An 18,645-nucleotide genomic window follows, 5' to 3' on the forward strand; every position below is an offset into this window, starting at 1 on the left:
TTGATTTTAAAGTGGTCTGGATCATGACTGTATGTAGCATTGTTTGTAAATCAAAACCCAGGGAACAATATAAGTCCTTCAATCAAAATGTGTTAAATCAATTATGCACACATCCTTGTGATGGAATCTTAGTAGAGCTGTATGTGCTGAATATGGAAATACTTCCAAGAGATATTATTAAGCAAAAAATAATAATAATAATAAGTTCAAAACAGTGTGTACAGTATGATCCTATTGGTGTCAATGAAAAGAATAATAATATGCTTTACAGATGGATATAAGGTTCTTAAATTGGGGGGGGGCACGCCTGAAGAAGCTAATAACAAGGTTAACTTTGGGCAGTGAAACTAGCATTCAGGAAGCGATGAGAAAAAGACTATTTTATGCATCTCTGTATTGTTCAAATTTTTAGCACCTGGAAGTATGGTTTAATTTTTAAGTATACAGTTTAAACAGGGAAAAAAAGACTTAATTGCACAATAGGCACTGATCCTCTGACTTGACAAATCACCCTAGGGGCCGCTTTCCTTGGCCCTATCTCCAGTCCTATTGGCTGCTGCCTGTTCACGACACTGAGTTCCAATGCTGGCCGTGCCTTTGCACTTTTCTCCTCTAAACTTAATTCGGCTCAGCTATGCCCCTCTCAGCCTCTCCCATTAACCTCTGAGAACAGGTCTTTGCTACCTGCCACAACGCTCTTCTGGTTTCTGGCTAAACCCTTAGCAGTTCAGGAAGGGGGACTGCCCACTGTTATCACAAAGTGAGGAAAGCAAATAAAGTACATGCACCTAATGCAGCTTGAAACCTCTCTCCCTCTCATTTCCTCCTGGCCAAATACTATCCACTCTTCAAGACTTCACTCCAGGGACAACTTCTCTTGAAAGCTGTCCTGAACTCCCAGATCAGAATTAACCCCTCTCTCACCAGTGTTATTTTACACGCTGTATTTATCCGATGTATACTTAGCCCATTTGGATTTGGATTTCAGTTATTTGTGCCCGAGCCTACCAGGCGGTGTTCCAGCATCTCTGTGTTTTTGGAAAACACCTAGATAGAGCATTGTCCTCAATGAACGTATAGCTAGATATTAGGGAACTTGATTTCCATTAACTTGAAGTTGAAAACTTAAGGATACAACCGAAAAAAAATATGCAAGATTTTCAGCCTTGGGTGACAGTCATGGGTTCCACAGCAATTCCACCGTGATTGAGAGAAAAAAAATGAGATTCAATGTCTTGCCAAACAAGACAAGCCATATAAGATGCCAATGAGCATAAAAGACCATCAAGAAATCAGTGTCCTTGGGGTAAGTCCTCAATTTTCTACAGACACCTGCCCCAAGTCACTTCCATAGTTTCAGAGTACAACACTCAAAAACAATCCAGAAGTCTCCAAGCCTTAATGTGCAGTTGTTTGTACATGAATTGGGGTGACAACTAACATGACTGATTGCCAGCAGGACAAGGAGGGTAGAGAGCCTCCGTTAGAAGAATTTAGGAATGGCTGTCCCCTGGCACCATGACTTCTCATCACTGGTGTGACAACCATATGGAGATTAGGAAGTAAGATCTTAAGACAACGATTCCATCACCAAGGCAATTTTTAAAAAAAACCTACGTCTGGTGATACCACACTGTTCTAGAGGATAAGGTGCAGAGTGTTTCAGGGGACAAGGAACTGGCCACAGAACTTCCTCAAAGTGCCTACATCTTAGAGCAGAACAAAGGTGAAGACTGAAGTAATCACGTCTCACAATGAAAAGGTACTAACAGAGGATATGTGTGTGAATATATACATGCGTATGGAAGATGGGGCAGATACGGTGCATGTGTGAGAAATAATGAGATAGGAAGATAATCTGGTTTGTGTTGGAAAGAGTTGGTGGATTACATGTGCACATGCAATGGCAAGTAAACAAGACAAGAAGTAAAAAAGACTAGAAATCCAGTCCAGTTCTGTCCCACTAGACCAAAACTGTAGGTAAGTCACTTAACCTATGTTAGCACCAGTGTCCTAATCTATTCGTGGGGACATATAAAACTATTCCATCTAAGAGGGGTCATGAGGCGCGGCGCCTGGGTGGCTCAGTCGGTTAAGCGTCCGGCTCAGGTCATGATCTCACGGTTCGTGAGTTCAAGCTCCGCATCAGGCTCTGTGCTGATGGCTCAGAGCCTGGAGCCTGTTTCAGATTCTGTGTCTCCCTCTCTCTCTGCCCCTCCCCTGTTCATGCTCTCTCTCTGTCTCAAAAATAAATAAACGTTAAAATAAATAAATAAATAGATAAATAAATAAATAAATAAATAAAAGGGGTCATGAAGACTCCACTACCTCCTTATAAAGATATCAACCTCCTTATAAAGCACTGAAGTCACTTCCAGAACTTTTCCATGATGGAAATGATGGGAGCTTCCGCATGTAAGAACCAAAAGATTCCTTTTTAACTCTATGACTCCTCACACCCACAACACAAGACCCATGATAGAGATGGAAAAAAATAAAAAACCAGACCCAATACCATATTATGTTAAACAAACCTATAGGTTTTTATGATACATAATCAACCAACTCTTATTTTACCAAACACAAAGAGCCTGCTTATTTCCTGCGTTATATATTTGTTACTGATGCTTTTATTGATGATGTCATCAAATAAAGTTTTCAGGGCAAATTACGTTCGGTCACTGCTAAGGGCGTGTTGCCAGAGAAGAGTAAAGAGTTCTACTTCAGTGAAGGCAGTAGAGGGAAGACCTAGCACATGCAGACCTCAAGCATACATTTACTCCAAATATAAGTGAGACGAATGAGTCCCAATGTACATGGGTTTAACTTAAGCATATTCAACAATAGGGCCTTGGATAAAAGAACGAGGAGAAATGAACAAGAATGAGAGAAGCCTGTACTTAACGCTGTTACTTTCCTTCAACCTAGAACTTAGCCTCCAGCCAAATGTAAAAGGAAGCAGAAGAATTTAAATTCTAGGTACTAAGCTTTCCAACAGCTCAGTATCTGGTGAGCCAAGAGGTTTTCAAGGATTGTTTTGACCTTATGTATTTTTCTTTTCTGGGATGAGCTGTTTACGAAAACAAACGGCTGGAATAGCCACAACGTTTAGTCTAAAAATGTCCTCACATTTCAGGTGTATGTGCCAGATATTATAGAAGACACCACTATCCAGGACTTTCAGGTATTAGAAAATCACATTCCTCGCAAAGAAAAAGATATCCAAGCAAAAGAAATACACACACACACACACACACACACACACACCCTGTACATATACACAGATATTTTCACAATGAGAGGTTCAGAAATAGAACGAAGCAGACTTAGAAGAAAAGACAAGCCAGATCATCTTAATAAATCTAGAAGAAAATCCCACCTACCTGGTGACTGCCCGAGTACAGATGGTAACAAGGAAACAGCCAGCCACAATCATCCAGCCCCAGCCTCCATCTGGAGGAGAGGTAGACTGAACTCGGTTTCTTTTTGCCATGGCCTCAGCTCTTTTTTTCCTCTTTTTCGAGTTACTTCAATAGCCCAGTTGTGATCCTGGAAGAGGTTTGCTGTCCAGTGATTTCCTGTTGGCATTCAAGACTGGCACAGAATGCTACCTGGCACACGGGTTGCTGGCCATCTAAAACCAAAAACCAGGACATATTTATATTTTATGGTCATATCCAAAGGCTGACTTTTCACTTGACAAAAATGATCATTCTTTTCCTGTTAAATACGGTTATTTGTAGCTATGGATCCTGGACTGGGGCAAAGGCCATTAGCTGTCCTTGATACCCCTTCTCCTTCTGTTTAATAACAGATCCTCCTAAATTTTAGCCAAATCCACGTCCGCCCAGTTTGATACCATATTTCCTAACCTCTCTTGAAGGTGGATGTGGCAACATGGTTTCGCCTATTTTTTTTTAATTTTTAAATTTTATTTAAATGCAAGTTAGTTAACATACAGTGTACTAATGATTTCAGGAGTAGAATTTAGTGATTCGTCACTTACAAGTAACGCTCAGTGCGCATCCCAAGAAGTGCCCTCCTTAATGCCCATTACCCATTTAGCCCAATCCCTGCCCAATACCCCTCCAGCCACCTTCAGTTTGTTCTCTGTATTTTTTTTTAATTTTTTAATGTTTTATTTATTTTTGAGAGACAGACAGATTGTGAGTGGGGGAGGGGCAGAGAGAGGGAGACACAGAACCCGAAGCAGGCACCAGGCTCTGAGCTGTCAGCACAGAGCTCGACGCAGGGCTTGAACTCACAAATAGTGAGATCATGACCTGAGCTAAAGTCAGACGCTCAACCGACTGAACCACCCAGGCGCCCCTGTTCTCCGTATTTAAGAGTCTCTTATAATTTGCCTCCCTCTCTGTTTTTAATCTTATTTTTCCTTTCCTTCCCATATGTTCATCTGTTTTGTTTCTTTAACTTCACATGAGTGAAATCATATATTTGTCTTTCTGTGATTTATTTAGCTTAGCTTAATACACTCTATTTCCATCCACATTATTGCAAATGGCAGATTTCATTCTTTTTTATCACAGAGTAATATTCCATTGTGTTTGTGTGTGTGTGTGTGTGTGTGTATACACATACACACACACACACACACATATATACACACACACACACATACATACACACCACATCTTCTTTATAACATGGTTTAGTCTAAATGAAAGGGATGCAAGGAAAAATAATATGCCATTTCTGGCTCATGAGCTCAAAGGCCAAGGCACTTTCCCAGGACTTCCACCACTCCCTTTCCATAGACTGGAGCATGGATGTAAGGATGAGACAGCTATGCCCACACACACCAGGACAGCGCCCTGGGGGCTGGACAGCTATGGGGTGGAAGGAGCCTGGGTCCCTAGATGATGGTGGAGAAGGGCTGCCTCTCTAGCTCTGGACTACACATACCTTTGCACAGTTACACAAAATACCAAAACCCTTCAATTTTATTTGAGCCTCTGTATTTTCAGTCTCTCTGTTACAACAGCTTAGACCATGTACCTAATTATTACACTGAATGAGTCTGATAGTAACTTCTTTGGCATTTCTGACTGGTGATGCTCTAATTTTTATTTTTATTTATTTATTTATTTTTTTTATTTATTTTTGGGACAGAGAGAGACAGAGCATGAACGGGGAAGGGGCAGAGAGAGAGGGAGACACACAGAATTGGAAACAGGCTCCAGGCTCCGAGCCATCAGCCCAGAGCCTGACGCGGGGCTCAAACTCACAGACCGCGAGATCGTGACCTGGCTGAAGTCGGACGCTTAATCGATGGCGCCACCCAGGCGCCCCTCTAATTTTTATTTTTTAATGAAAAATTTTTTGTCAATGCTGTATTTTGTAAGTGTGTAATTAAAGCAAGAAGAGAATGGCAAATAAATGAAACAGTATAGAGAGTCCAGCATCAAGTATATAATAACACAGTATAGCTAAATAAGGTAGCAAAGATTAGTGGAGAAAAAAAGGATTACTCACTGTATCATGTTACAACTCTCCCTCTAGTTCTTAACCTACTAGATAGGTCAGAGTTAAATGTAAAAAAAAAAAAAAAAAGAAAAAAGAAATCATTAAAAATCTAGGTGAAAATAGAGGCAAATATTTATCTGATCTCTAGATAGGAGAAGGGCACCTTGAGATGTAAAGTAACATAACAAACCAAGGGAAAATTTGGTTGATTTGTCGAAATTGACATTTAACCTTTCCTACATATCAAAACGTGTAATAAATAAAACCAGATGAAAAAGCACAGACTTGGGAAAAAAATAGCAATACGTGGTTCAAAAAGTAATGGCTGCAACATGAATTCAATCAACTACCAGCACTTACTGTCTACCATGTGCCAGGCAGTATTTAGGGCACTGGAAATTCTATGGCAGACTCTACCGTACCCCTATGGTCCCTCCTCCTGTGTTCTTGACTTTGTATAATCCCTCCCCTTGAGTGTGGGTGGGACCCGTGACTTGCTCCTAACCAGAGTAGGGCACAGGTGACTGGACAGGAATCCCATGATTATGGCATCCTGTGTAAGGCTCAGTCATTCTAGAAATGAATGCTCTCATTCTCCTGCTTGCCTTGAAGAGCAAGCTGCTACACTGCACACTGCCTATGGAGAGGGCCACGTGGAGGGGACTGTGGCCAGCCTGCTGGGAGCTGAGGACGGCCTCCAGGAGACAGCAGAAAACTGAAGTTCTCAGTACTACAACAGAAAGGAAGCAGATTCTGCCAACATCCTAAGTGATCTTGGAAGCCGACTTCTTTTCCTGGTGAGCCTCTAGTTGAGAACACAGACTGGCTGACATTTTGACTGCGGCCTGTGACACCCTGAGCTGAGGACCCCATTAAGCTGTCCTGGATTCTGGCCTCACAGGAACGGTGACATACGGTGTTTCTCAGGGTATTTTTTAGTATATTAAACAGACTTCTTAAATTACCATTAGGGATGAATTATTTAAGAGACGAAAATAAGAGTTTTGACAGGACAGATACATTTTCCACTGGACTGAGCAAATCACTCAGTGGTTGGTACGATTGTATCATGGTCACCAGAAGAAATCTGAAATAATATGAATTCAACGCAACACCATTTCAAATATGGCGAAGCACGCATTGTTTGGAACACGGGCTATGTACCACTTGGTAAATGATGGACAAATCAAACTAATAAGATATCTTTTACTTTAAAACCACAATTTTTGAAGGAAAATGGCTCACGGTAGAATCTTACAAGTGTGCCTCTTTAAAGCCACCTGAACAAACTGGTGGCCTGTGAGTTCACAGTGAATGGGATCAGTTCCCTTATAAAAGAGGCCCTGAGAGCTCCTTTACCCTAACTTCTGCCATATGAGGACACAGCTTAAAGAAGTCTGTCTAGGAACCAGGAGACAGGCTCTCACCCAACGCCAATCCTGCCAGCACCTTGATCTTGAACCTCCCACCTCCAGAACTGTGAGAAATAAAGGTCTGTCAACCACCCAGTCTGTGGTAGTTTTGTTACAGTCGCCCAAATGGACCAAGACACCTAAAACATTAGATTTCCAAATTCTCTTGAAAAATTGGAAGTGCTAAAGATACCGAGCTGGCATTCCTTTGTTGAAGCTATCAGAGGGAGTCAAGTACCAGCACATTCCTGGATAAGGCCTGTGTTCCCCACGTCACCCTGTCCCTGACCTCCTGTATCGCCCAGCCCTGCTGTTTCACTCGTATACGACACCTGACAGGCTCCTGCAAGCAGATTTTGAACGTCTGCCTGTACCACATTGCCATAACTCCAAGTTTCTTGAACAGCCACATGTGAGTCACATTTATGGGATACTTTTCGTCCAGCACGTCTCTCTCTCACAATTTTAATGGGACTAGCATTTGAAGTTCTGCCCACACCTGCACACGCACAACGAAATAACTCACTGCTTAGACATAATGGGGTGGCAAGTGTCATGAAATGACAGAATCAGTTGTACAAGTCAAAAAGCCAAACTCAGAAACCTCTGCCTTGGTTCGGTCCTAGCTTCTTCATAGGTTTTCCCATTAAAATAACCCCAAGGGTAAGCTGTGTTCCAATTTAAGACCATACATCCACGAACCCATAAATGTCCAGCATAAGGACCATCCCCAGTCAGTGCTGCCCAGTGCTGTTCAAAAATGCTCAAACAGGGACGCTTGGGTGACTCAGTAGGTTGAGCATCCAACTTCAGCTCAGGTCATGATCTCACTGTTCTAGAGTTCGAGCCCCATGTTAGGCTCTGTGCTGACAGCTCAGAGCCTGGAGCCTGTTTTGGATTCTGTGTCTCCCTCTCTCTCTGCCCCTCTCCTGCTCTCTTTCTCTCTCTCTCTCTCAAAAATAAATAAACATTAAAAATTTAAAAAATAGAATGCCCAAGGAGGCAGTATAATACAGCGCGATAGATCAGGAATTAAAAAGTTGTTCAAATTCTTTGAACAGTCATCTCATTGCTGGGAAGTTATCCTAAGAAAACAATTTAAGAGAAGATGGACACTATAGGTGAAAAATAATAGTTGCATTATGAATAATATATAAAACAGAAACAACTTAAGTGCTCAACAACTGGGAAGTGTTCGAGAGCTATGACACAAGCAACAAATGGAACAGTATCCACCCCTTTAAAACCATAAACAAGAAGATAATATTGTAGTATGGGAAAACATTTATGATGCAATGGTAAGGCAAAAAGCAGCCACTAATATTGTGTGTGCATTGGGAAGGAAGTGATATGAAACTCACGTAAAAGTTGTATATTCGTAACTGTCACAAAGAGTAGGAAGACTGTGCCAGAAGGAATGCAGTTGCAAAGACTATGCAGAAAAGTATACAGCCAGTATGACTGTTATGATTCATTTTCAAAACTGTATTTGATACCATTTTATATATAGTTTTCTTAGGTAATTCAGATCCACTCCTGCACCGTGGACATGCGCACAAAAATTCTTTGTATGGTTTCTCGAGGACTAGAAAGAACTGTATCATTTATTGATGCAACACAATGAAAATCAGGTGATTGTTCAGTAGAAGATATGATGTAGGTAACAAGGCCTGGCAAAAGAAAATGTTCCGTTTCATTACAAAAATATTAAGCATCATTAACTTTTACTTCGCCTCTGCTGTCTCCGTTTGTTTCAGCCGAGCAGCTTCTCCCTGGCATTCCCACAATCTAGGAGTTAAGGACCAACTTGAGAGGATCGCTCAAAAGATACAATTGCATGAATCCAAATTAAAGATGGGAGTAACCCTCCCAAGCAGCGCCGAGCCGACGGCACAGCGAACAGAGGTCTGTTGTTAAGTTAAAGTCAACCTGGGTAACACCACAGACCCAGGAACATTCTCACGGGGTTCCAGGGTGGGGAGAAACAGCTCTGAAAGCATCGGTGCGCAGTCCTATGATTAATCAGTCCTCTTGAGCAGGCACACTTGAGCCTCCCAAGCCTCAGAGCTGGGCACCGTCTTCTCCCCTTCACCGTGATGATGCTGAAGCCCAGAGAAGAGAAGGGACTCACCTGGCAGCGCTATGCGGAGGTGCAGGTGGAGACGCGTGGTCTGGCGGATTTTGGACAGTGTGCCTGCCCATCCACCCTCCAGATTTCAGAGCGGCTATTGGGCATTTCTTTCAACAAGCCGTGCAAATAATGGTGAAGGCTGAGCACCCATTCGTGTGAGTGCTCATGACGAAAGAAAGGGGAGGGAGCCCACAGGTTAACACAAGGGTATACTGCCCAAAAAATAACTCGTGTTTCTTTCAAAACAGGTCACTTACTAGATTTATACGCCCTCAGAAGAGCACAAGTTAGACCAGGCTAACCTAGTTTCATAGAGACTTTGGAGCAACCTGCAGGTCCCCTACAGTATTAGTCTGCACATTCTTATAAATAATTAACTGGCCCGATACGGCACAAATACAATGAAAAAGTCCTTTACTGAGTTAACAGTATACCTAAAACAGTATGCAAAGGAAGCATGTTACCATCACGTAGTTTGTCATTTTACTAATCAGCCTCCAATTTATTTCATTTTGACGTCCAACCACTGAAATATAATTGCATTCTGCATCTCATTCTGGTTTCAGAAAAATCTTTTTGGAACAAAAGAGGCTCCATGTTATGATGTTCCACTAAGATTACTCCTTCACAGTACAAATTAGGCTATATGCTCAATTTCACTTCATCCTCCTTGCTTTCAAAAATCTAGACATTTGCAAAGAATTCTTTCCACTATAGCACTACATTTTGGGGGCAAATCTTTCATGTTGCCTTCAGTAAAGTTTTCTGAAGTGATCGCCTCTGTCAGTAGAAGACCTACGTATTTCTTACAGTCAGGACACTGCTAGAGAAAAGTCCACAGTGGTCCTGGAACCACTCATTTTGTTAGGCTCCCAACATGGTCTTTCTATTATTCTTTCCTTCCTCCATTCCCTTCTATGTCCAGTGCCTTAACCTTCATCAAGTACGCTTCTTTATTAATTGCTCTGCAGCCACAAAACAGATAAGGGTGTGTGGGAGAAAGATATCAAGAGCAGGAATCAAGACCATTGGGTCCAGCTGATACTACTTAGTAATGACCCTGTGCAAATCACCTCCTCTCTGCTACCATTTCCTGATCTATAAAACCAGGGAGTTGAATTACTGATGTTTCAAACCACGTGACTGATTATTAAGGACCTCTTCCCCCATAGGTGAGTTACCTGATAGTCCAGACACTCTCAGTAAACTCAGATTGATTCTACTCTTTGTTTTTACTTAAGAATCAGGAAATTTGCCAGTCTTTTTTTTTTCTGGCGTTTCTAAAATATTCCTCTGCTGCAGATGATTTTTGGAAATATCTCTTGATGTTAGGTTGGCAAGCTGGTTTTCTCTCATTGACCCCGTTCTATCATTAAGGCTAAGCCCAGAAGCTTATTGTTGTAGGAAACAAGAAGATGGGTCCTGTCCATAATAACTTCATCCATAAATAAGGAACCATAGGATTGTGCTGTAGGGGAAGTTTCCACCACACAAAGGGAAAGTAGAAGCCTGCCCAGAGATGAAGGGGAAAGGTTTTTTTTTTTTTTAATGTTTATTTATTTTTGAGACAGAGAGAGACAGAGCATGAACGGGGGAGCGTCAGAGAGAGGGAGACACAGAATCTGAAGCAGGCTCCAGGCTCTGAGCTGTCAGCACAGAGCCCGACACGGGGCTCGAACTCACGGACCGCGAGATCATGACCTGAGCCGAAGTCGGATGCTCAACCGGCTGAGCCACCCAGGCACCCCCTTTTTTTTTTTTAAAGGAAGAGTGATGAGCTGCCTTTCCCATTCTCTTGAGTCCTGAGCAGGGGTAGGTAAGTGGTATAGCGAAGAATTAAACTGGGTATTTGGGGCAGGGGGTTGCAATAAGGAGGCTTGTGTTATGTATCCTGTGGGTAACTGTGGAAAGACCCAACTTCATTGGGTGCCCTTGGCCTGTGATGTGTCAGGGCAGAGAGAAAGCCAAAGACAGTGCCTACTGACCGTCCCTCACCTCCCATGTGACACAGAAGTGGCCCAGATGCTCTTCCGTATTCTCAGTGGAGACATGAAATACATCTATCGATGAGAGGCAGGGCTGTGGCAAAGGGGAAACAGGCTGAGCCAAACGGAAATCATGGCTGATCTTCACACGAGGATCTGCAACAAGAAAGATGGGGAATCCCCCCAGGTCCTGGCCATAAAGGCAGTAGGGACTGTAAGTTTCACCAGTAGCACATGCGTCAGCATGGTACACAGTGAGGACAGAAGCCAACACCCAGAGACCAGCCAGATTAGAGTCGCCGGCAGGACGCCCAGGCACCAACACCAAGGAAAGCTGTGCCTAGGCTAGTACGAACTCAGGGACCTGCATGCCAACCACCTCCTCCACCATTACGCATGAGTTCTCCCCGAAGCCAGACAGGCATAGAGGAGAGGGAGGGATAAACACCACAGAAAGGAGAAACAACACTTACTTAGAGATTAACCTTGGATTTGGCTAAATATTGATCCCAGAGGACTGAGCGAAGATTCAAGAGAGTACTTTCAACTTGCAAGGGCTGCTAGAAACGTGTTGAAATTGAGGTGCAATTCATACACAATAAAACACACCCATTTTTAAGTCTTTGTTTTGATGACTTTTTGATGTATACACTCACATAACCACGACCACCACAACCAAGATATAGAACATTTCCATCACCCCAAATATTCCCTCGTGCTCCTCTGAAGTCGGTCTCAACCAACCTCAGCACCACGCCCCCACCGACTTGCTTTCTGTCCAACATAGATTAGTTTTGCCAGTCAAGAATTCCATAAAAATGGAACCACACAACAGGGACTATTTTGTTTCCAGCTTCTTTCACTCATGATAATGTTTTGAGATTCATCCAGGTTGCTGTGTGTATCTGTAGATTCCTTTTTATTATTGAATAGTAACCTATATAATGGATATACTACAATTTATTTATGTAGTCATCTGTTGATGGACATGTTTCCAGTTTTAGACGATTATGAACAAAGCTTCTGTGACATCGCCTATACAAGTCTTTGTGTGAACATCTATTTTTATTCTCTTGAGTAAATACATAGGAATGAAATTGCCGAGTCATGTTGTAAGTATATACTTAACTTTAGAAGAAACTGCCAAACTTTTTTTCAAAAATGGCTGTACAATATTATTAGTGATATATCAGAAGTCCAGATGTTCCAGTGTATAATGGATTCACATTGTAGTTTCTTTCTAAGTTTATTTATTTATTTTTGAGAGAGAGCGCAGGGGAGGGGCAGAGAGAGAGGGAGAGGGAGAGAATCCCAAGCAGGCTCCGCACCAGCAGTGCTGAGCCTGATGCAGGGCTCGAACAGACGAACCATGAGATCATGACCTTAGCTGAAACCAAGAGTTGGACGCTTCACCGACTGGGCCACCCAGATGCCCCACACCTTTTAGTTTTAATTTGTGCTTCCCTGATGACTAAGGATACTAACCAGTTTTTTCATGTACTTATTAACTACTCATACACCTTCTTTTGTCTATTCAAATATCATGCACATTTGGGGGGGTTGTTTTTTTACTGAGATATAAAAATTCTTTGTATGTTGTAGACACAAGTCCTTTGTAAACACATGCGTTACAAATATTTTCTCCCATTCTGTGGCTCGCCCATTCGTTCCTTAGTGGTGTATTTTGAAGAACAGAAGCTATTACTTTTGATGAACTGGAATTTATTATTTTTTCTTGTATAGTCAATTATAGTATTTCTATATATAGGCAATTACAAATTACAAATTAAAATGTAAAAATACTACTTTATGGTAGCATCAAAAACCATGAAATGTCCAGGAACAAACTTGACATAACATTTGCATTACTTTTACACTAAAAACTCCAAAAACAGTGCTGAGAGAGGTTTACAAATGCCTAAAAGAGAGAGAGAGCTACAACGTTCGTTCCACGGAAGATGCCGAAATCTACCCAAGTTGACTGATACTTTCAGTGGCGAGGAATCACAGAGGACGCCAGGTACACCGAAGGGCAATCTTCCAAGCATGCCACGAGAGGATTCCAACACTTTTTTGCACAGCATTTATAGCCTTTATAGCAGTGGAGCAAAGCGTTCCAGCTGGTAACCCTGCAGACTTGTAGCCTGGGCCAAACACAAGCTCTGAAAAGGACTGAATGGGGAGGGAAGTTAAAGAAAGTCCTCTCTGCTTGGGTTTGCACAGTCTCTGGCTCAGGGACCCGACTATTTTTTCCATCGGAGTCTCTGGGTCTTAGGGATGACTCCTGACGCATATGGATTTATTTATTTTTGTTGCTCAATGATATCACATGTGTGCTATGAAAAATATTTGTTCTTAGTAAAGAAAAACTAGTGATTCGCTTTTGCCCCCTCTCCTCTCTGCTTCTCTCTGCTTAGTCCTCCAACAGATCCTGGTAACAGGGGAGTAAAACTACTGACTTCGACCAGAAAGCTGGGGCTGTCTCTTGGGCACCTTTGGACACTAAACTGAGAAATTCTGACTTCTGGTAATGCAGCTGCTCAAGTTCCTACTTTGTGCGAGACTTCGGGGACAGGAATACGTTACAGAAGACCTAGAATAAACAGCAGAGCAATTTATATGGTATTTGGTCTACACAAGGGAGAAAAAGGTACGACTTGTGATTCCTGTAAGGCGCAGAGAGTAGAAAGCAACATTCTTTCCCTCGCCGCCAGCTCCTAACCCACAGAAGCTGCTGAGTCTAGGCAACGTCAGGAAAATGCTTACTTCTGCGCCTAATAGTTTGTTGATGGTGCAACTCATAACCAGGAGCTTGCTCCCACTTACTGTTTTCTTTTGCAGTGACGGAGTTCTTTTCTCTCCTATTTGGAAGGGCATGTAAAAGAAGTGACAGGCCTGAGCTGTAGCCCTCTTTGATAAAAATATGTGTATACATGTATGTATACACACACACACACACACACACACACACACACACACACACACTATGCAGTCAGAGATGCCTGGGCCTGGGACAGTGTCTGGTGTGAAGCTGGCATTCAACATTTGTGTGGTTCAGTGAATAAATCCTGGAGTCTAACTCCATGGCCTTGCGGAGTCTAATTTTGCACTCTTACGGCATATGGAGTTATTAGGTGAGAATATGTTATATCAGAGGCTTCTTGGCTGCAGAGGAGAACCTCAGGGCTTGTGATGAATTTCACAGGGTCTTTCTGTTAGCTGACAGAGAGCCTTTTATCGGAGCACAGTGCCGCCTGTCTATACCACAACATTCTCCTCGCTCTGTAATCGCTGTTGCTGCCATGTGGTTGGAATGGGAGGGGCAACCAGTCCGTTATTTTGGTGGGCTAGAGCTTAACCCCTCAGGTCATACAGGGTCGTGGAGAATGGCCGTTTGAAAGCCACTGCAGGCAGAAGTGAAGTCTGCACAGAGTGTGAACTCCCTGGGAGTGGGGACCCTTGACGCTTCAATGGCTCGGACACTGGCACTCAATAAATACTTAGGGAATGAATATCCCCAATTCTCACGTTCTGGACATTTTCTCAAATCGCATGGGGAAGGGGGAAGGGGAGCTTGAGGAATGGGGGTAAGAAATTACCCATCATTCTTTGTTCTTTTTACCCACTGTCAAACCAGGTTGACCAGCCTTCCCAGCATCTGGGTAACAGAGCCTTAAGTGAATGTATCTCACTGAGTACACCAAGCATGGCCAGATCCTGACCCCCGACCAGGCTAAACCTGGAAACACAATTTCACTGCTAGTATAATATAAAAACTCAGATTTTTCCTTCCTGAGTAGGGAAAACCTGGTTCTTCCCCCTGGGTGTTTCTCTCCTGTGAGTCTCCTTAACCTCCCACACAAAACACACTTCTGTCACTTCTGGTCACCAGACACGTGGAGGTTTCCCCCACACCATTAAGAATTCGACTCAATTTTGGGGCGCCTGGGTGGCTCAGTCGGTTGAGCGTCCGACTTCAGCTCAGGTCACGATCTTGCAGTTCGTGAGTTCGAGCCCCGCGTCAGGCTCTGGGATGGCCCAGAGCCTGGAGCCTGCTTCCGATTCTGTGTCTCCCTCTCTCTCTGCCCCTCCCCCGTTCATGGTCTGTCTCTCTCTGTCTCAAAGATAAATAAATGTTAAAAAAAAAAAAATTAAAAAAAAAAAAAAGAATTCGACTCAATTCTGATACTGTCAACCCAGAGAGAGTGTCAGATCCCACAGGTCGAGGGTTCGGGCCCAGAAGTCTGTCTCTCACCTTACCTCCAGACACCAGACACAAGCCTAGGATGTCATCTGAACTTCTGACCAACACACTGTAGACGGGCAGTTCTAATGACCTCTTCCTTGGGTTCAACTATTTTGCTAGAGCGGCTCACTGAACTCAGGGAAACACTTGCTCGCATTTACCAGTTTACTGTAAAACGGTATGATAAAGGACACAGATGAGCATCCAGATGGAAGAGACACATAGGGCAAGGTATGTGGGAAGGGCCGTGGGACTTCCACGCGGTCTCCAGCCATGACGCTCTCCCAGCACCTACATGCGTTCGCCAAACCAGAAGCTTCCCGAACCCCACACCACTGGGAATTTATGGAGACATCCTCGCAGAGACAGGGTCAATTAGCTCCATTTTCAGCCCCTCTCCCTTCTCTGAAAAAGAGAGGTGGGTGTGAGGCTGAAAATCCCGCGCTTCTAATCAAGGCTTGGCTTTTCTGGTGACCAAGAGAGAGGCTAAAAATGCACACGGGTTGCTGGAGGGCTCACCTACAGGGCCTGGCACTCAGCCCACGGTCTGCCTCGCACACTGCACAGGCCATCAAATTCCACAGGCCCTTAGAGATGTTTATTTTTGCGCTCCGCAGACTCTGCTCACTGCTTGAGCCACAGTAGGTCACGCAAAGGACAAGGTGTTGCCACGGCTGAGAATGTGGTGTACTTTTTGGTTCAAGACCGAGGACCTGAGTTTCTTTCTGGAAATAAAAAAACTTGGAAAGGATTTTACAAAAATTCTTTCAAGATGTGGGTGGTCACCTCTGTCTCGATCCTGATAGAACGAGTTAGAACGGAACCAGTTCATTCCACTTTCTCCTAGTTTGGTGCCCAAGGAAAAGTCTGGTGAATTTTAACAGCAAAGGCCTTGGAAGTAGTTGCCAACTTCTTCATGTGTGAGTTTGCACTAAACGTTTAAAAATATTTCCTAAAATAAATAAATAAAATATTTCCTTAGCCAAACATGGCCACACACACACATACGCGCTAATTTATTTGAGAGAAACCGAGCCTGAGTTGGGGAGAGGGTTAAGTGAGAGAATCCCAAGCAGGCCCCGTGCTCAGCACAGAGCCGATGTGGGGCTCGACCCCATGACCCTGGAATCATGACCTGAGCCAAAATCAAGAGTCGATGTCTTAGGGTGCCTGGGTGGCTCAGTCAGTTAAATGCCCGGCTCTTGATTTCAGCTTAGGTCATGATCTCACGGTTCATGGGTTCAAGCCCTGCCTTCGAGCTCTGTGCTGACAGCACGGATCTTGCTTTGGATTCTTTCTCTCTCTCCCTCTCTCTCTCTACCCCCCACACGCTCTCTCTCTCTCTCTCAAAAATAAAATAAATAAACATTAAAAAGAACAGTTAAAAAAAAAAAGAGTCAGATGCTCAACCGACTGAGCCACCCAGGCACTCTAGCAATGGTTATATTTTTAATATGTTTACTGATTAAGAAAATATATAAAGACAACAGTTAAAATGAATCTCACGGTATTTTCAAATATATTTTATTTTACAATCACTAAGGCACTTACAAACATTTGAAAGAGCCTGGCAACTGTGTAAGATATTACTCTGTTTATGGATAAGGATGCTGCCTGTGCATGTGGGTTTGCATATCCTGTACTAACTCTCTTGTCTCCTTCCAGGTCAGAGACCCCCCGAGTAGAAGCCCCTCTCTGTCTATTAAGGGTAGGGTTGGTGCCTTGGAGACCATAAATTCCTTCTGGTTTACTAGGTGTTTTTTTTTTTTTTGTTTGGTTTGGTTTTTTTATCCAAGGTCCTTTTTTATCCAAGGCCAGGAAGTTGGGGAGGCTTCCACAAAGACATTTAGAAAGATGTGAGCTGTGTTCATAAACTCTAACAAAGGTCAGTAGAGTCCCCAGGGGGTAGTAATAGTGGAAGATATTACCACCTCTAGGTCTGAAGGACAGTTACTGGAACCTTCTATAAAGTCACCATAGAAAATCCTGAGCAAAGGAAAGCAGCCAGTCCACAAGGATCAGACAGTAAAAGAGCCAAGGACACAAATGCACCAGCCTCGCACTCCAGATGCCTTCCAAGTCCTCTCAGTAGCTGGACTCAAGGGGGACCCAATTGATGCAGCCCACACGTCAGTCTCCCAGGGTGGAAATGGATAAACAGTGAACTTGGACAAATGGAAGCCATCCGGCACACCAGTGTGGGCTGTAAGCTTGTGTCATGCACCAGGGCTCTGGTTAAAAGATGAGGTCAATTCCTGAACCGCAGCCAGGCTTGCCTTTAGACAAGAGCAAGTCGCTCAAGGTTACCAACTCCAACCTTTTGGCTTATTTCAAATACAAAACTCAGTTGTGAAACTGACCTCCTCCTTTGCTGCTCTTACTTTAGTCCTCCCTTAGTTTCAGCCAGCACTCACCCTTAAAGGGACAATGCCCAAATCTGCCTCTCTGCTGCCGACATTCCTCAACTTGTGGACTCAAACTTCCAATAGCCTCCGGGGTACCTCAAACTCACATGTCCAAAAGAGCACAGGCTATTCTCCCCTGGAAACACAGTGTGTGTGTGTGTGTGTGTGTGTGTGTGTGTGTGTGCGCGCGCGCGCACGCACACGTTTAATGCTTTCAGTATTTTCCAACTAGGCATACTAGAACACCCTGAGTCCCCTTGACAACTCCCCAGCTCTCATAACCAGCGAGTGCAACTCATGGCTTCTGCTTGTGTGCCTCTCACATCTGCCCTCCCTTTTGAATTTCCCTTTGTCTTGTACCTGAGCCACGCTGAAGCCCACCCCAGTGTTCCTGGCTCCATCCATCACTTACAGAGTGACCCCATTCAGATTTCTCTGCTACTCATTAATCGCAACTCTTATTTAGTGTCTCAGTGCCCCAGCTGCCATATCTGTAGGACAGATCCATGTACAATACCTACAAATGGGGACAAAGGCCTTCTTTCGATTGATTCCATGTGTCAGGGACTCCAGCAGATGTGACATCCTTAACCTGTCTCAACCTCCTCACTTCCTTTTCTCCATAGGAGGAAAGCAGTTACCTGATTTGTGAGTTTGGGAGACACAGACACAGTTGCACATATTCAGTTCCGCCTTTCTCACCCTTGTCTCCCCCGCCCCTCCACTTGGGATCTGCCTGTTAGTAGACAGTGCTCATCCTTCTCAGGTCTTCCACACTATAAATGAGATAGGGGCAGGTGCCCTTGCCAGTAAGCCTGTGGTTGTCCGGGGCTGGCAGGGACTGCGACTAGGTAAATCTGTATTGTTTATGGGGAAAGTACTGCAATCCTACTTGGCTGGTAGTCCCAAGCCTCGTTCCCCAATTATCGGTAATCATTAGCACTGGAGGTGGCATTTTGATCTTCTTCTGTTGGATATCTGT

At 43.7% G+C, this 18,645-nt stretch overlaps 1 protein-coding gene across 1 annotated transcript in view; it reads right to left on the reverse strand.

Moving 5' to 3' along the window:
- SLC16A12 (solute carrier family 16 member 12) overlaps positions 1-18,645 on the reverse strand; it is a 79,526-nt gene that overhangs the window by 19,727 nt on the left and 41,154 nt on the right. The window contains 2 exon segments of the mRNA XM_058697125.1: positions 3,384-3,495; positions 3,498-3,634. Of these exon segments, the coding sequence (XP_058553108.1) occupies positions 3,384-3,495; positions 3,498-3,588 (203 nt within the window). The 5' untranslated portion in view covers positions 3,589-3,634.

The sequence above is a fragment of the Neofelis nebulosa genome, chromosome 13 (genome assembly GCF_028018385.1).
Source record: "Neofelis nebulosa isolate mNeoNeb1 chromosome 13, mNeoNeb1.pri, whole genome shotgun sequence".
NCBI lineage: Eukaryota > Metazoa > Chordata > Mammalia > Carnivora > Felidae > Neofelis > Neofelis nebulosa.